Source organism: Sander vitreus, chromosome 22 (assembly GCF_031162955.1).
Source record: "Sander vitreus isolate 19-12246 chromosome 22, sanVit1, whole genome shotgun sequence".
NCBI classification, from domain to species: Eukaryota; Metazoa; Chordata; class Actinopteri; order Perciformes; family Percidae; genus Sander; species Sander vitreus.
The window spans coordinates 23,276,003-23,301,619 of record NC_135876.1 but is presented as its reverse complement, the minus strand read 5'-3'; the positions used below and the strand labels follow the sequence as shown (position 1 = coordinate 23,301,619).

The 25,617-nt window shown below is 37.5% G+C and overlaps 1 protein-coding gene across 1 annotated transcript; it reads right to left on the bottom strand.

Moving 5' to 3' along the window:
- Nucleotides 1-816: 816 nt before the first annotated feature.
- On the bottom strand, nt 817-25,523 carry LOC144536910 (E3 ubiquitin-protein ligase RNF31-like). Its single transcript, XM_078280246.1, has 24 exons — nt 25,352-25,523; nt 24,162-24,367; nt 23,333-23,479; nt 21,834-21,989; nt 21,667-21,723; nt 21,040-21,169; nt 20,567-20,728; nt 20,320-20,470; nt 19,514-19,665; nt 18,978-19,120; nt 17,519-17,761; nt 16,212-16,553; nt 13,537-13,722; nt 13,182-13,388; nt 11,599-11,772; nt 11,262-11,360; nt 10,052-10,141; nt 9,753-9,867; nt 8,780-8,892; nt 6,556-6,669; nt 5,876-5,924; nt 5,582-5,678; nt 2,776-2,941; nt 817-1,729 (listed from the first exon to the last, which is right to left on the bottom strand). The coding sequence occupies exons 2-24, from the start codon at nt 24,363-24,365 to the stop codon at nt 1,682-1,684; spliced, it is 3,345 nt and encodes a 1,114-aa protein (XP_078136372.1). The 5' UTR covers nt 24,366-24,367; nt 25,352-25,523; the 3' UTR covers nt 817-1,681.
- Between the last annotated feature and the right edge of the window lie 94 nt (nt 25,524-25,617).

Sequence of the window (25,617 nt, the reverse complement as noted above, 5' to 3'; positions counted from 1 at the left end):
GAAAATCAGAATGTGCCGGTTAACTGAAGTCATCAAATGATTGCAGTGGACTAAAAAGTATAAGATTTGCCTCTAAAATGTAGTAAAGTAGAAGTATAAAGTTGCATAATATAAAAAGACGCAAGTACAAATACCTCAATTCTACTTAAGTACAGTACTTGATAAAATGTACTTAGTTACATACCACCACTGTTTTTTAACTCTAGTCAAATGTTTAATGAAGTATTCCGTTTCTACTCAATTGAAATACTAATTCATACCAACTATTAATATTTAAAACATCACAATTCATAATTAATCTGAAAGGTAGGCTAAACTAACGTTATTTGAGGTGCACATTTCAACACTGTCATGATTAAAACATGTACTCTGAATGTAAATAAGGTGCCAGTGTATACTTTAGATCTGAATACTTTAGATCTGAATACTTTTAATCTGAATTAGGCCTTTCAATTCAAAGCATTCATTTATCCTGACTAATACTCAAGTCTATTTAATAATTACAGTGTAGTTTTTGATATTTCCAGTTCCTCAAATAGTTTAGTTTTAATATCAATCACTATATTATCACCAATATTACACAGAGATTTTGTGTAAGTAAAACAGCTGATGTATACTGTCGAAATCTACTTGTTAAATCTACTTGTGTTCTTTTTTTCTCTCAGGATGTTAGTCTGTGACTCCTTATCCTTGTTGCGGAGTGTCCTGCCCTTAAGGTAAGGTTACATAAAATTGAAGCTGGTGAAACTAGTTTACTAATGTTTGTATGTAAAATCTATTCTGCAAAGTAAATATTAACAGTAACTACCAAGAAAATGGAAAAAGAAACCTTTTTACTTTAAATTTGTGTTACAGTTGAAAAGTAGAACATAACAGTACAAAGTAGAAAATGGAAATACTTTCTTCTTAAGGAGGTCTACAGTACTTGTCAAAGTAGATACATTTCTCCACCGCTCGATGTAGTATAAAGTGTGTACATCAGCAAGTATTACAAAGTTAGTAAGTTTTTGACAAAACTTTAATAGACTGTTAAGTGTGACATAAAATGAATGATTTTACACTGCCAAAAAACTATGATGGGTACATCAATAAATCCACATTTCAAAATAGGCATTATTTATTTGATTCATCCATCTTATATAAAGCAAAACTGACAAAACCCTGATGGCAGAAAGTCTCATTTTTATAAATTTCCCCAATATTGCTACATTGTTTATTGAGATATATTATTTTAACATACATTTCCAAAAAGAGACTCTTCTTTCAAGTGCAAAAAAATACAAACATAATTTTTGTACAAGATCCAACTTGAATGATTTCCTTCTTAAAGTATTTTGAAAGTTGAAAAGTGTGAGCTAAACTGCGATGAAAAACGGCTTCATCCCTTCATAATCAGTTTATCATGATGATCAACAAGGAAAGAAAAGCTTCAACTATGAAAAAGACAAAGCCAACGTTTATGACCAGATACAAAGTAAACAAATCCAACCCAGCTGCCACCCATTTAAAGTTTCCAGCTGACTCGCCCTTGAGTCAGAAGTGGTGTCACAGGATGGAGACCAAAATTACTTTGCAGATGATTAAAAACAGCGTGTAAACAGTCAGAGCTGCAAACTAAATTCTTGTTGTATAAGAGCTTGATGAACGGATTTTAGGATGATTTCTGTTGAGGAAAATGCTTTTATTTGTTTCGAGGAACTTTTTCTCCAAGAGAGACATCCATCAGTTTCTGTGGGTTGAAAAAAACAGATGTTAAGTTCTTTATCTTAAACATTCAAAACAAATGATACATTTTAATTCAAAAGCTATTTGTGAAGAGCATATTATTTAAGGAGTTATGTTTGAACATGCTGTACAGATAAAGCTAATATGTTATGTACTCAAGGCTGTAACCCTATTACTTCAAACCTCTAATACTAACTGTTGATTTGTGTCTATCCTACTGTTTACTTTATTCCCTTATAATGCCCATTTTTAATGCTGTCTTTTTTTTTTTGCACTGCTATAGTTTTTATATTACTATGTCTACATTATTCTCTTACATTGTCCATATTTAATGCTGGTCTCTAGACTTGATCCTTGCACTATTGGACTTATTTGCACTACCACCATGATCCCTTAGTACGTCATACAATTTAAATGGTTTTAAGACACTTAAGATAATCTTTAACCAAATTTATGACAAAAGATAAGTAGTAGTAGACAAATGGTTGTTAAAAGTGAGTTAGGTGTATCTACAGTTGCCAACAGGAAGTGTAAGTATAAAATATAAGATGGATAAATGGAATTAGATCAAATGTTTGTGGCAATTAAGAACTCAAATGAAAATGTACAACTATTCAATGCCTTTTAAGGTCTAATATTTATAGAATATAAACCGTGTGTACTGTTAACTGACATAACTACTGCTTTATAGATCAATAATCTTCAGTGCAACTCCCCCGTTTTCTTCGCAGACTGTTACATTAAAAATGTAACATCTCTTTTCTTTTGAAGGTACCATGAAAAGCGAAGATTCTCAACCACATTTAAAACTAGGATTTTTCTGCAACTTGGACGTGATAATTGAACACCTGCACTGGACAACTAGTGCCTTGCTAAAGAGCATCTTAATGGTGTGGCGAGAGGGAAGGATCTTTGCAGCCAGTGTGGTAAGTCAAACCAGTGACCCTCCCATCCTCATTCATTTTAGAAACTATTTTTCCATCTAAATATCTGGCCTAAAAACACATCTTGCTGGAGTATCCTCTGATAAGACCGACAGATGTTTCTCACCTTGAGCAGTCGAGCACGGTAAACGTTATCGTCCTCGTTCTCTGCTCTCTGAGTGTCCACCTGGTATCTCTCACAGGCCCGAATCAGCTCATTGGTCTCGTAGAGCGGAGAGGGGTCCAGCGAGTGAGCGTTTATCAGACTCACCAGATACTCCCTGTAGTGCTTCCTGCAGGAACAAAGAGCTTTTGTTTAAGACTTGACTTAGAAATGTGTTGGGGTAACTAACACGGGAAGAATTAAGTTTTTTTTTTTTAGGAATAGGAAGAGTGTAGGATCCCCAGGAGAGTTTCAATTCCTTTTCACTGACGTGAACATTTAGCTTAAGGGAAGTGGTGGAATGTAACAAAGTGCATTTAATCTACTGTACTGTACATTTTTATGACTTTTTTCGAATCACTATACTATGACTTTTTTCGACATGCTATAGTATGAATGTTTTATGACATACTATACTATGACTTTTTCCAACATACTATACTATGACCTTTTTTTCGACATACTATCTATGACTTTGACATACTATGACTTTTTTTATGATTTCTTTTGACGTACTATACTATGACTTTATGACTTTTTCCGACATACTATAGTGACTTTTTTTGACATGCTACACTATGACTTTTTTACATATAATACCACGACTTTTTTCAACATACTACTGTATGACTTTTTTGACATACTATGACTTTTTTTTATATATTTTTTTGACATATTATACTATGACTTTTTTTCGACATACTATCTATGACTTTGACATACTATACCATGACTTTTTTCGACATACTATACCATGACTTTTTTCGACATACTATACTATGACTTTTTCCAACAGACTTTATGACTTTTCGAAATACTATCCATGACTTTTATGACTTTTTTCCGACATACTACACTATGACTTTTTTCGACATACTATTGTATGACTTTTTTTTTTGACATACCATCTATGACTTTGACATACTATACTATGACTTTTTTTATGATTTCTTTTTTTGACGTACTATACTATGACTTTTTTTCGACATACTACACTATGACTTTTTGACATACTATAGTGACTTTTCGACATACTATACTATGACTTTTTTTCAACATACTATCTATGACTTTGACATACTATGACTTTTTTTCGACACACTAAACTATGACTTTTTTGACATATTATACTGACTTTTTTCGACATACTACACTGATTTTTTTTTGACATGCTATTGTATGACTTTTTCCAACATACTATTGTATGACTTTTCGACATACTATCCATGACTTTTTTTGACATACACTATGATTTTTAATGCATACTAAACTATTATTTTTATAAACCAGTATATGACGAATGAACATGGATCCCAGGATCAAGAGTATCCTCCAATGCGGGGCTACTGTCTATGGAGGACCTCTATGCACTCCTGTGTAGGAAGAAGGCCTGTAGATGTCCTCAGGCCTGGACCCTTGTCAATCATGAGAAATTTCGGGCAGATACAACAATGTACACTCAAGTTACAACAACCTCTTTGTTCATCGCTAAACACTCAAAATTGCGGCCATGCCACAACGTTTGACGAAAAGTTTTTCTTTTAATAACTTTTAATCTGTAAGGTGTTGAGATGATACACACAAAATTTGAAGTCCATCGGATGAACTCTCTAGGAGGAGTTAAAGTTAAAGTATAGCACCTTGACTTTTAGGCCTACTTCCTGTTGCCACTAGGGGGCGCTATGACTTTGAGTCAATTTTGTCGGGTAAATGTCCTCAGAGTCTTATGAATCGTGAAAAGTTTTGAGCCAATTGGACAATGTACACTCGAGTTACACCCACTTCCTGTTTCAATGGCGAAACACACAAAATGGCCGCCTCGCCACGGCCATGCCCTATGACGAAAAGTTTTTAAACGTACTGCAGGGGCTCAATTATTACGATTTTGTAGGGGGCACTAGTGAGCCATTTTTGCGCGCCTATCCTCGAACCCTTAAAATACGTAAATTTTCACCAGACTTGATGCGACCGCCAAATTTGGTGAGTTTTTGAATATGTTAAGCCCCTCAAAAAGGCAATTCATTTGCCGGGAAAATAATTCTTTCAGTTCCAATAGGGCCTTCGCCGCTGTCAGCGCTCGGGCCCTAAATATGTCAAAAAAGTCATAGTATAGTATGTCGGAAAAAAGTCATAGTATGTCAAAAAAAAAAAATCATAAAAAAGTGATGGTATTATATGTAAAAAAAAAAAAAAGTCAAAAAGTCAGAGTGTAGCATGTCGAAAAAAGTCACTATAGTATGTCGAAAAAAGTCATGGTATAATATGTCAAAAAAGTCATAGTTTAGCATGTCATAAAAAGTCACTATAGTATGTCGAAAAAAAGTCATAAAAAGTCATAGTATAGTATGTCGAAAAAAGTCAGTATAGTATGTCGAAAAAAGTCTAAAAAGTCATACAATAGTATGTTGGAAAAAGTCATAAAAAGTCATAGTATAATATGTCGAAAAAAAGTCTGTAAAAAAAAGTCATGGATAGTATGTGGAAAAAAGTAAAAAAAAGTCATACAATAGTATGTTGGAAAAAGTCATAGTATAGTATGTTGAATAAAGTCATAAAAAAGTCATAGTATAGTATGTCGAAAAATGTCAAAAATGTCATAAAAAAGTCATGGTATAGTATGTCAAAAAAGTCAGAAAAAAGTCATGGTATAGTATGTCAAAAAAGTCATAAAAGTCATAGTATGTCAAAAAAGTCAGAAAAAAGTCATGGTATAGTATGTCAAAAAAAGTCTATAGTATGACAGTATTTACAGCAGCAGTCAGTAACTCACTCGCAGAGGCCAGCTTGTCCCGGCTGTGTTTGGAGGCCACACGGTGAATCAATCTGCTGACCTGCTTCATCTTTCTGCTCCATCACACAACAAGCATCTGTGTCACAGAAGAGGGAACAAAGTCAGTGACGGATCTGATAAATTACAATAAATGGAGCTTTTTAGGAGGGAAAATACAAAGAAGCAACATACTCTTTTGTTTGGATTAACATTTCAATAAAGAAGTATTTTATATTTTGTTTATTTACTTTCCTGAGCGTGATGAAAGACAGAAGGAATGAACAAGAGCATTACCAGTTTGAGTTCCATTAGAAGGCTCTGTGTTGAACTCCACACCGCTCCTCTGAGGAGAAAAGAGAAAGTCAAGAAATGTACAATCCTAAATACAATCCATAAATTTATCAAGTGTTTCATATTCGTACATTTATTTAAAGGTTCTAGTCTGGTCTAAAACTAAGTTTTCAATAGCTCGAAATAAGAGTTGGTTTGCAAAAAAGGAGCTGAAGATAAAGTGGTGTCTTGCTTCTATTTCATATATAATATTTCAAGCTAAACCAGTGTCTCAAAATAAAAGTACACTATTTTTTGCAGTCATGACAGAACTCAAAAATAGATTATATAATAATAGTAATACATTTTCAACAATGTATTTCTGCTTGTATACCATCATGTAGCCTCTAAAATATTGTTCTCCAGGAAGTAAAAGTTTGCAAGACTAATATACAAATTAGAAACTATAAAACATTGTTATTGGAGCCAAAAGGCTTAACATAATTACATCCCACAAATGACTACATTACATACAATTTTGAAACGTCAGTTGAGAGTTTCAAAACAAAAACAAAGTTGTATTCAAGGCAGAATACTGATTTCATTTACAGTAAGATACATTCACAGTAGTTGTGGTCTTTCTGGTCGTAACAACCAATAACAAAATGCAGCCGATATAAAATGTGACAAAACAGTATCTTCACCTGCAGGAGGGCCTGTAGTCTGGGTGGCTCCCAGTCTCTGAGGTAGAAGAGACAGTCCCGGGGGTGATGGGCATGTAGACCCGTGTAAATGCAATGGGCAGTCTTGCATGCCGTCTGCAAGAGAACAAAACAAATACAGGAGCATGTAATGATGAGGTCAAACAAATGTGAAAGACAAGCAGGTGTTTAAAGGGTGGACCTGGACACTATTTTCCTATGTTTTTAGGTCTAAGTGACTGATGGGTACAATATTTTTTGAAATTGGTCCAGCAAGACCACTGTAGTAGAGAGCGGTGAAACAAGCTGCAATGTAACGTAATTAGGCAATTGCGTTGACAGTAGGGTTGCACGATATTGACAAAATGTGATATTGTGATATCGATTATGAATATTGCGAGATCAATATTAATTTCAATTTTTTTTAAACATATGTAAAATTACAAAAGTTATGGGAAAACGGATCAAAAATAGATTCATAACAAATTAAACAAGTTTTCTTACAACACAAGGTTTATTTCAACTGACTGTCACATTGGACTGGTCCAACATGAACGAACGAACGAATAAATAAATAAATAAGGACCATGTCTACAGAACAGGACATGTTTTACTGGTTGGACAGTATAAAATAAATAAAGAGAACAGTTCAGTTTTGTTGTCTCCATTTCTTCACTTACGCTGTCGGAATATGCACACACGTGGTACGCTCCATAGGCTTTGTCACGTAGTGGCCCCGTGTGCTGACGTGCACTAACATGTGCAAGTGGCACGGTAACTGGCCAATGAAACGATGATCATTATAGCGTTTCAAGCAGGCTCTAAATCGAACACAACACATCCAACGGACGGGACGCAGCGCTCCACAAAATACTGCATACTTATCGCGACACTTTCTATATAATATTGCGCAACGTGATATCGCGATAACGATATTGAATCGATATATCATGCACCCCTAGTTGACAGAAACTAAATAATCAAAAGCCGTCTTGGTTTGTCTATCCACTGTTCCAATAATCACCACTCTGGTTTGGTTGAAATACACCATTAATTCACCCATTTTCATTACGTGAAAATATGCTGGCTCAATCCAAGCTAAAAGTATTGATTATTTAAAAGGTGATTTTGGGGTTGATTTTTGGAGAAAAGGGGATCTTACTCTCTAACAAAAAGGTCCATCTTCTTTACATAATGTCAGACAATCTGAGTCCATCAGTGGCCAAAACAGCAGTTTTAGTGGCAGTAAATTGACGGTGCGCATTTTCCCTATAGGATTACATTGCAGCCCGATTTGCATCTTTTATCTACAGATCCGACAGTATGTAAATTAAACACAGCAGATTAAACTTGAAAGGTGCTCATTGTTGCACCAAACTTTCCCCCCCTTGCATCGATTCAGGTTTTAGACTACAACAGTCAAATACTTATCTAAATGCTATATGCAGATCTGAGTTCAAATTATGTGACATTTCCAGATGTTAGAAAGGTCAGAAGCGCACAAAAAAAAAGTCTCTCTAAAAAACAAAGATATCACTTTTTCCAACTTTAACTAGGCCTGTAACAATTATTAAATCATTTTCTAACCGCAATTTTTTTTACGTTATTGCCATTATTTTGTTCACTACATTTCAGCATTTATATAGACTGTCTATTCATAGATATTGCGTTATAACTGATCTACTTGAATAACTAGACCACAATTTGCACTAAATGTTTTTTGACCCTTTACTAGATCTCAGCAGTGTTACAGACTGTCTATTCATGTATATTGTGTTATTAACATATCACTGTCGCATATCCATCGACTTACTTACACCTCACTTTGCGCCGGCTTTATAATGCCTACTTAATCTGCACTTTATGTAGCCTATTGTATTCTGTATTCTTGTACTGTATTGAATGTGAAACTGTAGGTTGTCTTGCACGCTTAAGCTTTTCTTGGCCAGGTCGCCGTTGCAAATGAGAACCTGTTCTCAACGGCCTACCTGGTTAAATAAAAAAAATATATATATTTTACAATTTCACTGAAAGAGACAATTAAATTGTTAATCGCAATTACTTCTGAGACAATTCATTGTACAGCAAAATTTTGAATTGTTACACAGCTCTAACTTGTTACTGCTGATGTTTGTATAGCACATAAAGCACGTGTAAGTCTACTGTAAAAACATGTATTCTGGTGATTCAGAAGCTCAAACTGTGACCTCTTTCTTGATTCTCTTGCCTTGTGATAGGGGTTGTTGCAGCCGCTGCAGAACTGGTACCTGCACTGGGAGCAGCTGAAGTGCATGCAGCCGCCTTTCGTCAGGGCGTACTGGAACCTGCAGTGAGGACAGGCTGCAAGAGGACAACACATACTGGTAAACAACATGTTAACAGTGGTGGAATGTAACGAAGTACATTTACTCAAGTACAAATGTTGAGGTACTAGTTCACTTGAGTATTTCCATTTTCCGCTGCTTTATAGTTCTACTCCACTACATCTATTTTATACATTAACTTAATGCTTACTTTACAGATTCAGATTTTTAATACAAAATATAAATACCCAGCAGTATATAAAGTAGTTAAAGTTAGCTCCAGCTTTACCACCTGCAACATTAAACACCAAACATCAACACATTGATGAATCACTAATTATAATCCAGTAATTAGTACTTTTACTTTTGGTACATATGGTATATTTGATGCTTATACTTTTACATCAGTAAAGTTTTTGTTCTAGTCAAGATGAACTGAAACTGCATTATATACTCTTGAATACTGTAAACTATAACAGTGTAGAAAAGTATAGGCGTAGATGTAGTGGAGTAAAAGTATAAGGTGGAATAAAATGGAAATACTAAAGTTAAGTACAAATACCTAAAATTGTGCCCAAGTACAGTACTTGACTGTAGTAATTTTCCTCCACTGCCTAAAGCAGCTCAAATTAATTTCATAATTACGAAATATTAAAAGGAAAGTGATTCAAAATCATTAGAACATCAGAAAGGGGGATGCTGTATGACTTTGTGCAAGTAGAAAAAAAACAAAGGATTGCTCAATAAGTAGTCAACTCAGTGACAGCAATGAATACTGAGAAAAGGACATAAATAAACAGAGTAGTGGCTGAGGTTGACTGATGTGTATGCACAAAGGTCGAGGGGTGAGATAAATAAAACTGAAATGAAACTTGTGGTTAAAGTTTGTGTCCTCACTGATGCCGTTGTCTCTCAGGAAGCCGGCCAGTCCCTGCCTCTGGTACTCCGGATCATTATCCCTCTTCCACTGCTGGAACTGCTCACAGGACAGATCCTGGTGCTGGGGCTCCCACTGAGACCAGAGAAAGGGAGTCAATGTGTGTGCAGATCCTGCACAGTAAGTTCACTGGCGAGCAGCCAAAGTTTCAAGGCTGAATTCCTAAGAGGCTTTTTATTATCTTTTATCAAATGTAGGGTAGGCTGGCCTCTACATGTGATGACAAATGGTAACGCACTGTACTTCTATATACACTCACAGGTTTCTTGCACTGAGCACAAAAACTCCGGTGGCAAGACGGACAGGTGACCTTCAGCTGGTCTCCATCATTAATAAACCCAGAGGTGCACTGAGGAAGATAAAAGTTATTTAGTTACGAGTTATTTACATCTCATCCTTTAGACCAGACTTAATGTAAATGTTGTGAAAGTGGAAGGAGCACACAATGGGTCATTGGCTCCTCCACTTGCAAAAAATGTTTTAAAGTGCTCATATTATGCTTTTTGGCTTTTTCCCCCTTTCCTTTATTGTGTTATTTATATATATATATATATATATATATATATATATATATATATATATATATATATATATATATATATATATATATATATATATATATATATATATATATATATTTTTGTGCATGTTATAGGTTTACACAGTGAAAAAGCCCAAAGTCCACCCCAAAGGGACTTACCATCTCCAACAGAAAACACTGTTCACAAACTGCTCCAAACAGCTCTATTGTAGTCCAGCTTTTACTTCCGTGATGAACGTGCGTCACTTTGTAACACGTTATAATGCTCACCTAGCTGCTACCGTGGCATGCCCTCATGCTCTGCTTCTGACTGGCTAGTAGTCCTTACCTAGCTACTGTCAGGGCACGCCCTCATGCTCTGCTTCGGACTGGCTAGTAGTCCTTACCTAGGTACTGAGCATGTGCGACTCCCAACAAAGATGGAACAGAAGCGCGACGCCTCACTCTGTAGCTAAAACAGAGAGCTCAACACACAGGGTGAAAAGAGGAGCTGCAGCAATGTGCAGTACAACAAAAATATGGTGTTTTTTAAAAATGAAATCATGTAAACCTATTCTAATATAACCTCTAAATACAATTATGAACCTGAAAATGAGCATAATATGAGCACTTTAATAAATATCAGTTAAAGTTTTTTAGTGTGTGGCAGGTCATCCTACTATTTTTGTTAAAGATATGACAAGACAAATGAAATCCTTAATATACCCACTTTGTACTAAGTTGTCTTTATGCATCCTGTTTTTTTTCCATTACTTCTCCCTCGTTTTTTCCATTACTTCTCCCTCTGTGTTTAATCGCAGCGTGAATAAAACTAAGCTCAACTCCAGCAGCCCAACAGAGCTTAAAAAAAACAACTATTAAAATAAGTATGCAAAGCGGGGTATGCAAACTAAGACCTAATAGAGCAACAGAGAAGAACAAGACTCACGTGACAGCACCACAGGAACTTTGGGTCTTTCATCAGAGCGTGCTCAGTCAGTTTTTTATGAAACAGCTCGTACACGTCCGGCTCCAGGCAGACCCGCAACTGGAAAAACATAACACAAAAGACTTTACTGTTAAAATTGAAAGTAAAAAGAGATTTAGCATATTATTTCATTACTATTACATCTCTTTACCAGTTGCAGTTAATTGAATATGTTTTTGATACTAGTTCTCTGTACTTTGAGTTGTTTAATAAAGGTGATTTGGTTTGCATTTAACTCAGATGTCTCTCTGTGTACTGGCATTATTATGTGGGTCAACAAAATTCTCTCTCTGTGTACCTGTATGTCCAGCGTGGAAAAGTAACTGTCAAGCTTTTCGGGGTCGTTGATGTCCGGCTCGCCGCAGACGGGACACACCATGTCTCGGATGTGTTTCTCTTTCACGGCGATGGTGAAGTGCTGCCCGAAGCACTCGTGGCACACGGAGCACTGACAGGAAGTCAGGGACTGCATCTGGAACATGGACAGGAGGAGGAGAAGAGGAAATGAACAGCTGTGCACCAAACGTTGACCTCTGAAACTACTCATTCAATTACATCAAATAATGAGGGTCAATTTGTAAGAATCTGCATTGTAATGAAATAAAAATACAGTATACATCAGGGCTGACTCAGTTCCTGACAAAATTCGGTAACACTTTACTTGAAAGGTATCTACATAAGAGTGACGTGAATTGTCACTGTCATGAACACATGACAGTCATGACACATGAACCCTAACCATAACTTGTCATGACAAAAACCGAATGACACTTAATGACAGAAGCGTTATGTCATAAACGTTTATGACTCGTTTATAATGTTTATGACACGTTCATGACAGTGTCATGTCAATCTTATACCAGAGTATAATACTTTACTTGAAGGCAGATAGCTTCAAGTAAAGTGTAACCCAAAATTCTACTGTAAAAGATATCTCGGGTACTTATGTCAAACCAGACTCCATAGACTTTATTTGGTGAATTTGTATATCGTTCACATTACTTTCTCATGTGTCTGCTGTGTTCTTTAAGGAATACACATTGTAACCGTTTTAATAGCAGTAGATCTTTACTAAATCAAGGTGCAGCAGGGTAATACATGTTTCTTATAATAAAGCATACCATTGCGTTGGGTGAAATCCTTGTATGTTCCAAACCGTTGCTTTTCAGGAAATGAAAGAAAAAAAAAAGCTAATTTGAAAACATATTGAGCTATTTAACTTTGACAAAGTTGCCTGTTACACTGTTTAAATATTTGTAAAACCCACAGGCTGACCAATATTGGTTTATGAAAAATAATTACGAAATATGGAGATACAAGGTTTCTGCTCGACAGCAACGGTACACTAAAAACAAAAGGGTCAAATAGTATCTGTATTTGTGTACATATTTTAGCATTAACATTTTTATCACGCTTGTGCCCCCCACCTCCCTTTCTCTGTGTATTATTACTGACCCATTTGGGAAGCCTTTTCCACGGCTTTCTGGATACAATGACGTTATTTAACACATTCCACAGTTTCTCTAGGCCATTTTCTTTTTTAAATAACTTGCATACACTCTCCCGTTTTATTATTGGACACATACTACTGTAGCTTCATCCATGCATTTTTTTTTGTCGTTTCTCTATTTATTGGTTGAACTTGTCATTCAGTGTACTTGGGTTCCTTATATATATTCTAAGTGAGAAAAAGAAAATGTACTTAAAAGACAGCTGGAAAGATGACAATGTGAAACTTTAAAATGTAAAAGTAGTACTCCACTGTATAAGGTGCTCAGTTACAGATGATACATTTTAAAAGTTAACCTGCAGATTCACTGCAATCTGCATTGTTAAACCGTGTCTGAAATCACTGTGGTGTAAACTCAGTCACTGACCCACCTTGCTGCGGGGGAAGATGCTCAGACAGATGGGGCACTCGTTGATGAGGAGACGCTTGATGAAATCCTTGTCGTGCGACTCCTTCACAGCTTGCACTACGTCCTCCAGAGAGTAAGTGGCGTCTGGCTCTTGAAGCAACGAGAGGACGAGCTCGCAGCGGCCCCAGCTGGGCAGGTCGTACAGCGCTAGCAGACGCCGGCACATCCTCTGCGGAGAGCACACAAGGAGTAAACGTAATAGCAACGTCCGGAAGATCAAAGCACCACACCACCTTCTTCACTTCACTCCATAAAGACACATCATTTTGGAGAGATGCACACTGAAAGCCTTCAGGTGATTTGCAGTGCATCCTAACCTGCTTGTCCGGGTGTTTGGGATCAATCGGCGGCTCGGGCTGGTCCGTCCAGATTCGCTGGTGGAAGGGCTCCAGGAGAGGGCGCTGCAGCAATGACAAAGCCCCCTTTACCTCTCCTCCACTCAGCCGCAGGGCCTCCTCACACTTTAACACGTCGCTGAAGCCCAGAGAGTGAAGCTCCTTCATCTGCAGCAACACACAACCGAGGGGGAAATTACAGCTATTTGTAAAAGTATTAGGATCAAAAATATACTTAAAGAAAGTCTCTTATTATTAGGTTAAAATATGGATGTACTGCACGCCGTCTTTCTCAGAATAACCACAGTGTTTCCCCTAGCGCCCCCCCTGAAACAATGACAACATTTATATAATTATGCTATATATTCCCAATATATATTCCACATATTCCTCGCCTTAAAAAGTTCAATTCATTTTAAAACTTACGGGCTGGCTACATTGCACGTGTAACTTATGCGGAGCGGACCATCCAACACTACGCTTTCACTATAATCAATGAAACGTAGGGGTGCGTATGCTTCGCGGAGATCCACACTAAGTGTAAAAATATGTCTTCTATTTATATTTGTTACGCAAGGTGTGTGCGGCCATTTTACACAGAAATGGATCATAAAGTGTATATATTTCTTTTAAATTAAACCACCAATATACAGGAAACGACTTAATGACTGAGAATGAGCGTATTGGCAGTTCATTTTGAGAGTTTCTGTTCACCCCCCGTAAATATACCCTAGGGAAAACACTGAACCAGGTATTTCAAAATGAAAAAGGTATTTGATGTGGATGGTGACGGTCAATATTTATGATTATATATGCACAAATGAGAGCGAAAGAGCACCAGTTTGGATCGATACCCTTTAGCTCTCAGAACTGTTGTATCTCCACTGCCAAAAGGGACGAAGAAAACAAAACCTCACGTTTGAATACGATTTAGCTCCTTTAAGAGTAAACAAACGAGTGTGTAACTCTATATAAGCCTATCAGACAAGCATTTGCTGTTCCGTTTCATGTAATGTTTGTTCTCTTTGTTTGTCTCCCACATCTCCTAAACTCGTGAGTTTGAAAGGTTCACGGTTCTTCAAAGCAGTTTGGACTCATTATCCAGGGTCAAGAGGCTCGTACAACACTCCTCCAGATTACTCCCAATGCGTCATCTTTCAAGGTCAGAAAACCAGGAGACAGTCTCACGCTTTTCTTTCACCTGCAGAAAGCTGCTGCTGCTGCTTATCAACCTCACTGCACTCACTTGCAGAGACTCCCCCTTGTGTACTGTCCACGCAGAAATAAATAACTGGTATACACATTTGCACTAACCTTCATCCTGGACTTTACATCTGTGCATTGCATATACTATATATTCTATGCAAATTTTGCACTCAACCCATTCAGCCTTTTTTCTTATGCAACAGTTACTTTGTAGGTGTATATTTGTTTTCCTCTATTTGTTTATTTCATATTGTTTAATAGGTTTGTTTTCTTTATGTATGCACCTTTCACCAAGGCAAATGTAACAGTATGCTGTAGTGGCTGCAAGTATTATCTAAGTACTGTTTTTTTAGCAGTGTTTCCTCTATGCTGATTTTGTAGTGGTGGCCCACCATGGCAAAATTTCTTCCGCCACGGTATCACAAATAGGGCAGACGCACAATGTAGTTGCGGTTGCCTTTTACATGATGCCGAGATAATGCACCCCCCGTTGGCTGCCGCTCACATTGCAATTTAACAACAAGTAGAACTATTCAGAGGTTGTTGGGCCCGTCCAGTTTAACTCCACATACTGTTGTGTTGATGGAGTTTATTGTCAAAATGTTTGCTTTCTTCCGAGTCGACTATTAAATAGAACAGCTCCACCAAAAAACGTCACCGCGGGAGGTGGCTTTGAAACGCAGACACCAAAATCAACGTAAGAAATAAATAACTAAGGCTTACATTACAATAAACATAAACGGGCTAGCTAACTGTTATCGATCTCATGACGTGACAGCGTTGTGGAGAGTGAAACGGGGGACTAGAAAAAGGCATTCAGGTAGTGTGTTGTCAGGATGGCTACAGTAAATCATAGGCTCCTGTTATCTAAAAGATTTTCAATGTAATGGCTCAATATCTAAATGATTTCGACAATGTGGATGAGGTCGTTATAATTGGATGGCCTGTAGCTTCAAGCACAATTCGTTTGGATGCAAATGTTACATTTTGGAAGTTAGGCGGGATTCTGAACAGCGATGCCCGCTATATTATATATATATATATATATATATATATATATATATATATAAAAAATTGATATTGCGATATGATTCACGATATTGGAGGGAATGATCATTTTTGTATCATTATTCTAATTGAATATATACAAAAATGATTGAGGTGTGATTTTTTGAGAGGATCTTTACCAAACAAAGATTTTTTCCTTTAGTCTGTAGGATATGATTTGTAGGCCGGGACGTCTCTGCAGCACCACAATACTTTATTTTAGAATGGTTTGACACATATTTTGCCTTTAACAAATATTGCACCCCCCTGCGATTTGGATATTGCACTAGTTCATATTGCGATTTCGATAAAATTGCGATTAATTGTACAGCCCTATCTAGCAGGAATATTTTTTATTTTTTTTAAATGAACTGCGTTTAAGCAGTCATTTTGAATCGTCCTACCTTAAGCTTTCTGTCTCTCAGCAGCTGTCTCACGGCTCGGTCAGTGTCTCCGCCTGCTGACAACCAGGCCAGCTTGGCCTCAGCTCTGGACAGCTTCACACCTTCACCTGTGACATGTGGACCGCTCGGCTCCGCATCCCCTCCGTCTCTCTCCACCATGGGTTGTATCCCAGGATCCCCTGCTTTGTAGTTTAGCTGGACAGAAGCCGCCATAGCGCAGATTTCATCCAGCAGGTGAGGCAGCTCTGACTTCAGCCAATCACAGGGGTTGGTGTTGCTGCTGCCGCACATGCAGATGGCTGCGTACACTTCCTCAGCACTGACGCCGAGCTTTTCTGCTTCCTACAAAGTGGAAAACGGGGTAAATCTCCATGTTTGTTTACTTATATACTTATAACTGTCTCTGTAAGACATTTTAATACTGTGCTATTGGTACTTCCTGGTAGAGCTGAAACAAGTCATGTTTAAAGCAGAAATCTCTTATAGTTCCATTGTTCAAGCTTGTTTAAGAATTTGCTGCAATATCTTGATTTATGGTATGTTGAACTTAGTTATTTGGGGTTTTGGACATTTAGAGACTTCACCTCTAGCTTTCAGGAGTTTTTAAATGGCATTTTTTCACAATTTTCTGACATTTTCTGAATTGAATAATGAAGAAAATAACCAGCAGATTAATCAATAATGAAAATAATTTGTTGATAATTAGCTACTTCTAGCTGTTTTAGGGTTAGGCTGATGCTTAAATTAAGTAATTTCACTAAGTAAATACCTTTTTTTACATTGATAGATTATTTGCTCTATAGAATGTCCAAAAATTGTGAAAAAAACATATTTAATTTACAATCTTATAAAACTGCGAAATGCAACTTTATAACATTCTCACATTTGTGTAGCTGAAACTAGTGATTTTGCTTGAAAATTACTTTGAAAACAAATAAAACAATTATTAACAATATTGGATTTTCAGCTTATCAATTAGTCAATCAACAGAAAACGATTATGCAACTATTTTGATAATTGATATATTGTTTAAGGCAATGTTACAAGCAGCAATGCCAGAAATGTCGTGATTGAAACTTCTCCTGTGTGAGTATTTGCTGCTTTTCTATGTCTTGCATTATATAGTAAACTAAATATCTTTTGGTTTGTACTGTTGGTTGAGCAAAAAGGCAATTTAAAGAGGTCACTATGGGCATAGGGGAAATTTTGAGGTTCCATTTTTCACTATTTCCTGATGATTTATACATCAAACAATTAAATTATTTGAGAGAACAATAAAAATGTAAGATGTATCCGTGTTGACCTACTCTGATCTGGTGGATGAGAAAGAGGCCGTCTTCCCTCATCATCTTCTGTCTTTTCACCTCCATGTCGACTCTGGGCTTCGGTCGGGGCCTCACACCCAGCTGGGGTTGATCTTTGGTGCTGGACAGAGTCTGCTCGAGAGACTGGGGCAGAGAAACTCCAGCCGAGTCTTTAGATGACAGGTTGCACATCTCACACACCACAGTGGGATTGGTGTTTACATAGGTGCAGAACTGGCACATCCACTGTGAAAGAAAGAAAGGAATGAAAAAGACAAAGTTATTCATGTTAAGCAGACACAACTAGACAAAAATGATGTATGAGATGCCTTAAAAGAATAAAAACGCATTTTTAAGAGAGTAGCCTGTCAGCTGTTTTTAACAGCTTCTGTACAAAAGTCATCCAATGTGGAGTCTTTAAACCTTCTACAATTTATTTGTTTGGCCACTTGGGAGGCAGCAGAAGTAAGTCATGAACACAACATTGACATATCATAACCTTTTAAGTTGATATGGTTAACTAGCAAACAGCTGCTTATTTCCACATCCAAATGTTACATTATCATTCATTCGGAGTGGCGTTTGTGTCCACCTGATGAATTTAAATCCAATATTCTCTCTTTTAGCTCCGTTTTTGGTCTCAACCAACTCCTGAGGGAAAAATCTGTCTCTTTAGCTGCTAATACTCCACTATGTTCACCAGCTAGTTTCTAACTGTCTGTCTGCTGCTGAACAGGTAGTATACAGTGGCTTTTTACAGCCTGTTCTCTGAAAACGACGCTATAGTAAACCAGAAGAGTAAAGTTGCAGCCGGACAGATAAACAATGAGATGAAACTCACTATAAAGTAGGGCTGGGCAATATATCGATATTATATCGATATCGTGATATGAGACTAGATATCGCCTTAGATTTTGGATATCGTAATACCGTGATATGACACAAGTGTTGTCTTTTCCTGGTTTTAAAGGCTGCATTACAGTAAAGTGATGTCATTTTCTGAACTTACCAGACTGTTGTAGCTGTTCTGTTATTTGCCTTTACCCACTTAGTCATTATATCCACACTACTGATATTATTTATCAAAAATGTCATTGTGTAAATATTTTGTGAAAGCACCAATAGTCAACACTACAATATCGTTGCGGTATCGATATCGAGGCATTTGGTCAAAAATATCAGGATATTTGATTTTCTCCATATTGCCCAGCCCTACTATAAATCTCTGTAAAGCTAAGGGGAGCTGCAGAATCAGGTGATAATTCTCTGCAAGTTCATCACTATGAGCGACCCCTTTCACAGTTTCACATTTGATAGATTGTTATTATAACAATACAGATTACAGCCGCTTTAACAAAATTCAGAAATGTTTAGTATGGACCCCAAAATCTCACCGTGTTGATGTCTGGAAAAATACAGATTAAGAGGACAAGAAAGCGTCGTCAGGAACAATGAGACAAACCTTTGTTCCAGAGTCAGACAGAGATCCTGGGCTGGACAGCACTGGTGCGACAGGCGGGCGTGTGGCCAGCCGAGGGCGCTCACACACCTCACAGAGGATGCTGCTGCCTTGATTCACAACTGTACAGCTCTTACACTGCCACTCTGAGGGTTCGAGCACAGACAACTCATTCGAACCGCTGCTTCATGCAATAACTTTGTTTCATATGTCAACACTGTATTTTGTCATTAATTCATTTTTAGATTTCTTGCTCATTGTTTAGAACCTTGTTGAAATATAAAGCACATGAAATGGTGATGCTAAAAAGAAAATAAAAAAAACACGCCTTTAAGATGGAAGGAGTTCTCTTAGTGCAAAGTTGTATTTTTCCTTTTCTTATACAGTTTGTCTCATCCGTTTGATTTTCCTCGGTTACGTGGTTTTGTTTGTGGTGTACTGTGTTTCATTATCTGACTTTTAATCGTTTTCCCTTGTTAACAGGACTTCGTAACTTTGCTTTGAAAAGGTGCAGTTTAATTTGTATGTTTTAGTCTCACCTGTGTTGGGAGATGTAGGAAGTGACATCGGGCTTTCTTGAACAGTGGATGCAGCCGTAGCGAGTCGAGGCCGTTCGCAGGTCGTGCAGAGGACGGCTCGCATCTCGTTCACTGTAGTGCAATGAGCACACTCCCAAGGTGACAGAGATGGACTGGAAGATGATAGAAAAGTAATAATTCAACATATATTTATACAGGGCGGTCCAGTCAGAGCAGTTCACTTTCTTTTGCATGGGAACAAACAGTTTGACAAAACAAGACTGCAAATAATAGCTAAAACTGAGAAAGCAGCAGACCAGCATTAAATAAAATGTTAAAATACAACAACATCATCAGGACAAAAGCCAAGTTAACTTATAGATCCACTTCTCACTTAGATCTATCCATTTCAGGTATTATTCAATAGTAGACTCAATTACAAATGTTAAAAAAATTAAACCTGCAAAAGAAAATCACTGGACAATGAATCTCTAAAAGTTATTCTTTATACCGAAATAAATGACAAGACTTTTCTGGAGCAAATTATGTATTTTGCATCAAATTCAGTGGGGGGGGTGTTTGGAGGACCGTGGATACTGTTCATTTATATTTTTGTCAATTAGCAGAAACTCTTTTCCACAACGTTCAACGAGTGCGCAGGCCAAGTGTTCAGAATCAACTTGGACAGAGCAGGACAAGACAAGTGTATGGTAAACAAATCAAACCTGTGACCTTATTAACATGACCACTGCTCTGACCATTAGACCACACTGCTGCCAAATGAAGAAGTGAACCTGAGAGTGAATTAAAGTACAAGTTCTCCTCACCTGGATGTTTTTGCTGGTGTAATGATGGTTCTGTCATGTCCTTTGCGATCAGGGTGAGAGTGGAAAAGCTTGTCACAGTTCTCACACAACCTCTGGACGCAGGTGGAGCACTGAGCGTGCACAGCAGAAATCCCACAGATGGTGCAGATCACTACAGCGACACAAAAAAAAAAAATGTTAAAAAAAACAGATGGCAACAAAAGAAATGCTGTATTCCCGGTTTAAAGCCGGTTGTAATCTGGCACACCCTGTTTGGTTTTCTGTATTTTATCTCTCTTGTGACTGTCTCTGGAGGGGTGGCGGTGAAAGAGGTCATCACACGCATCGCAGAAATGTTGATTGTCACAAGATGGGCAGACCAGAGACGAAGGGGAACCACACAGATTACAGTCACTCGCTGCAGAAGAGCCTGGAGAGTAAGAAAAAAAATTAAAAGATTGGGAGTGTATTTAGGCTTCTGGGTACACATGTTGTAAACATGTTCAATGCACAATAAACATATAAACTCCAACATAAAAATATAAATAAAACCGACACTATCATAGAAAATAAATCTATATTTGTGGCATCAAAATAGACAAATTCTGTTAACCATTTATATCACACACTGCCGAAGTGAGAGTCGAAGAGACCTCTAGAAAACTGTTTCATCTCTTGTTGGCTTTCTAAAAATAAAAAATAAACTGCTAAAGCAGGTTGTGAGGTGTGGTGGCAGCTCACCTGTTGATGGTTTCAGAGGTTGTCCTCCGTGGCCCTGTGCAGGTTTAGGTGGAAGAGCCAGGACCTGGGGTTTGTCTGCCTGCTGCTCCTCTCCAGGCAGGATAACCACAGCGTCACCTGCCAGCTGATCCTGAAGAAACCAGCATCACATTAAACACTCTCTACACTTTCAACATGCAGTGGACAGAAAAAGAGAATGACAGAATGAAGACAGATGATCATAGTGCATCAATGCTTGAATGACTTACACCTACTTATATTTAAGGATTTGTTTTTTGTAGTTTTTCGACCGTTCTTTATTAAAAAAAAATTCAATTTTTAAGGTTTCCCAGAAGACATGAACACACAATGTTATTGTCTTCGATTAGATTCACTGTTGGCACTTTGCAGAAAATCAACATTCATTAACACAAACGCATATAGGACAGCTGATTCGCTCACTGTAAGAATATGTCACATATGTTCAAATATATGTTATTTCTTTTCCTGTATTTGTTGGGAAAATGTGCAAAGTAAAAAAAGGTTAAATGTTATGATCCTGTTATTTTTCCACAGCCGATATGAAATTTAGTGACACCATATCGACACAGATACGAGCATACAGCCACTGGAATCGTTTGTACAGACCTCCTGGATGATGAATGGGATGATATCTTGGAAGCATTCTAGGTGAGGGTGGATGCCCTAAATGAACAGAGGTACAAGAAATGGAAAACAGTGAATCTCTTACACAAAAACAGCTGAACACAGATATTTTAAGGTATTCAGATGACTGCTTACAAACAAATACGAACCTTAATCAGCATGTCCACCTCTGCGCGTAAGGTCATGACCTCCAGTGTCACTGCGGCAACTTTCGGAGTGTCCGGTTCAGTGACTTCATCGGGGAAACTGAGGCCATCTATCTGCTGATTGGTGTAACCGTAGAGATACAAGACCCTCCGGCCTCCCTGTGGAAGAAAATGAGGATTGAAAATATTTGCTCGATTGTTCAAGAACATGGATAACCTTCGGACTCTCTCTTAGCAATCTAAGATTCAGCAAGTTCATCATTACACATGTAAAATATGCAAAAGGAAAAAGCCCTCCTTATTTTTATTTTTTTTATATTATTTTCTATAATAAAATCACCCTTATTTACAACAAGAAGCTTCAAAATTCAACCAAAGTAAAGGCAGCATTACATAGAAAAGTCCATGTGAAAAGGAAAGCTTTGCACTAAATGACTGTTTAAAGTAGGGCTGCAGCTATCAATTATTTTAGTAATCAAGTATTCTACCGATTATTCCATCGATTATTCGAGTAATCGGATAAGAAATACTTTTGTTTTATTGAAGAGCAATAATAAACAATAGTTTGGTTAAATTGTCGGAAAAAGCTACATTTTTGCTGCCTACATTGCTTACAACATCATCTCTCAAAAAACTAAACATATGAAGTGCATTTAAGTGCCATATTACATTGTAACATTTTTAAAGAAAACATTTTCTGAAATGACATCAACCTCACACTAAGGAATACATTAAACATACATAAATATTACCTTAAGTTGTGCAACTTAACTTTCAGAACTACAAGTTTCATCCTGAGACTGATCTGTATATAGGCCTATATGTAAATATTAATTATACTCAATCTATTTTAATTTATATATTTGATTACAATGCTACACAGCTCTGTTACACTTATGCTAGTAGATCGTTGATCAGCTGTTTCTCCGTGAAGAGAGCGAGTGAGAGAAAATGGTGCGCAACAATCAGCTGTTTCTCCGACAGGATGGTCAACAAGTCGGCTCTTTAGATCAAATTGTGGTCACCACTACGTATTTTCTTCTTCGTTTTTGCTAGTTGCTGTGTTTGGTGTAGTTTCATCGTCCATACAACTCCGTGATTTACTTTTGTCGGGTCCGCTTCATGAATGGATGAGAAATGTTTTCTGCTGAGATGCTGAAGCACTGACGTCGTGCTATTATTGTGGTAAGCTAGTTCGGTTTTTCAGTAGACACACTGTCCAGAGTTCTCGTTTTAATCACGTTTGAACTGATTCCAAACTTTGGACACTTTCTGTGGTTTTCTCCAGCCCGTCTCTTCTCTTAGCCCCTCACTATTTACGCTCTGGCATGTGTCGCCAGCACACTGAGCAGCGTCTGGTGTGCGACAATAATAATGATCTGTGTGGAAACACCGTCCGTCAGCAATACAACGTTGGATTTAACAAAGCTTTTTGTTATCGAATTATTCGAGGAATCGTTTCAGCCCTAGTTTAAAGGCAGGACTGACTAACGTTTGCTCACCTTGACAGCGTCCACAGTGGTTCTGAAGACAGGGTTGTTGTGCTTGACGCTCCTCCAGTATCTGGGCCTGGCGGGACTTGTCAGGTTACAGCCGTACTTCTCCAGGATACTCAAGGCCTTGACCAGTCTACTCAAAGACTCCAAAACCTGAAGTAGAGACAATATTAATGTGAGCTGTTAGTAATACCATTGGGGTTGCTACTCCTATAAAGTGTACAGCAAAATTGAATCCGTGTCTGTATTTTATGAAGTGTTATGAATGCAGTTGACCCATTTCGCTGGCAGGTGTTCTTTTCTTCTTTATAGTTAATCAAATGTCTGACTGTATTTTATATTGCAGAATAACATTTGTTTTGAGTTCTATCTGTTTGCCTTTTCATGTTCATATCTACTTTTTGGCAGTGGTGAAGAAAGTATTTAGATATTTTACTTAAGTAAAAAGTACTTATATCACAGTTACTCGGTTAAATACTCTGCTACAAGTAAAAGTCCTGCATTGAACTGACTATTATCCACAGTATTAATGCAGCAAGCAGCAGAGCGGACCCTACACACCCTGGCCATATCCTTTTTGACACCCTACCCTCAGGCAGGCTTAGGGTCATCTATTTTTTTTATTATTATTATTTTATATTATTTATTTATCTATTTATTGTTGCTGACACTGTCACTTTTTAATCTTTCTATCTTTATGCTGCTAAGTGAGTGATTGATGTCATCTTAATTTCATTAGTAATTTATAGTGATATGCAATGACAATAATTAATCTATCTATCTATCTATCTATCTATCTATCTATCTATCTATCACCAGACGAAGAAAACCTTACCTCCTGTCTGTTGCGGAAGGCCATGTTCTCCCTCAACATGGCCTCCACTCCCAAGTGACGGTACTTCTCTGACAGAGGCAAGGGGATGCCGGCCATGGTCTGCACCTCCGCCCTCACATCCTGGGCTGAACCCGAGGAGGAGAGCAGGGACTGGGCTCTCCTCTTGACCTCGTCCATCTGGACAGATGCTGGGCTGCTGCTCATTGCTGTCAGAAAGGGGAAGTTGATCAATCGTTAATGAATCGTTTAAATCCTAGTACAATTGTCACTATCATATGTGATAATGTGCTGTGTTTCTCTGTTGTATATCATGTAAATTGAATATATTTAAGTGTTGGACATCAGGACATCATGGTTATTAGGTTGAAGGAGATGTTTTAGTGCATTCCCCGAGGTCATTTAAAGATGTTGCATTCTTTTGTGCTTCTTATATCCTTTAAATATGCTGTATTTCGTTTTTTTTTATTGTTTTCTATTATAAACTTGTTTTATTTTTTATGTTTATGCTTTACGTATAGCACTTTGGTTAGCCTTTGTGTCTGAAATGTGCTAAATAAACTTGCCTTGCCAGGAAAATAAATAAGATTTAATATGTTGGCACTTGTGAGTTGTAAAATGACAACATGGTAAAGGTTTCATGCAAATTTCTAATATTTATTTTAGGAATAAATTGTCAGCAGTGCAAAGGTTTATATTGGATAAAGTGTCCTCAACAATTTCACTTTTAATACCTCATATGACGACCGTTGGAAAGTCCGGGAAAATTATACTTTCACTCTTATGGACGTTAAGCTGGTTTCACACAGACGCGTTTTTAAAGCGGTTCCTGCCGCCCACGGTACGTTCAGCACTGTGAACTCTGGGCGGCGGAGCAGAATATGGGCGCGTTCACGTGGGCAGCAAACTCTACCGCCTTAACTTCATTGAAATGAATGGAGGAGGCGAGTTAACGCGCGGCAATGTGACAGTCCCTTTAAGAAGTAAACAACTGAATATAAAATCATAAACACTACCAGACAACGCCCTTAGTAGTGTTTCTTCACGATAAAATGTTATTAAATAAGGGTAATCAGTGTCAGTTGTTAGTTTAGAAGCTTATGCTAACGTTAGAAGCAAACCCAGATAACAACAATTCACGTCAGTTAAAAACGAAACTTTAAGTTAACGTTACTAAATAAAACAGAACATACCTGCTCAATAAGTAACCGTCGTCACGAGCTTCGGCGGTTATTCCGTCCTTCGGCTTGAAAGTCGAAAGTATTTAGTTAGTTAAAAGAAGTTGTTTTCAAAAGCCATATCAGTGGTTAATCGTTACCAACACTAGCTTTGTACTGACTCTGACGCTAACATGCGGAACTCGAGTTTGACGTTTTATGTTCCGGCTCTACTTCCTGTCACGATTTTTTTTGTTTTATTTTTCAAAATAAAAGATAAAAGCGTATTTTCCATAAATGAA

Coding starts and splice junctions, on each gene's coding strand:
- LOC144536910 (XM_078280246.1), bottom strand. CDS start 24,365: ATGAGCAGCAGCCCAGCATCTGTCCAGATGGACGAGGTCAAGAGGAGA. Junction 23,480..24,161: donor CCTTCCGCAACAGACAGGAG/GTAAGGTTTTCT, acceptor TCTCTACTTCAG/GTTTTGGAGTCTTTGAGTAG. Junction 8,893..9,752: donor CCTGAGAGACAACGGCATCA/GTGAGGACACAA, acceptor GTCCTCTTGCAG/CCTGTCCTCACTGCAGGTTC.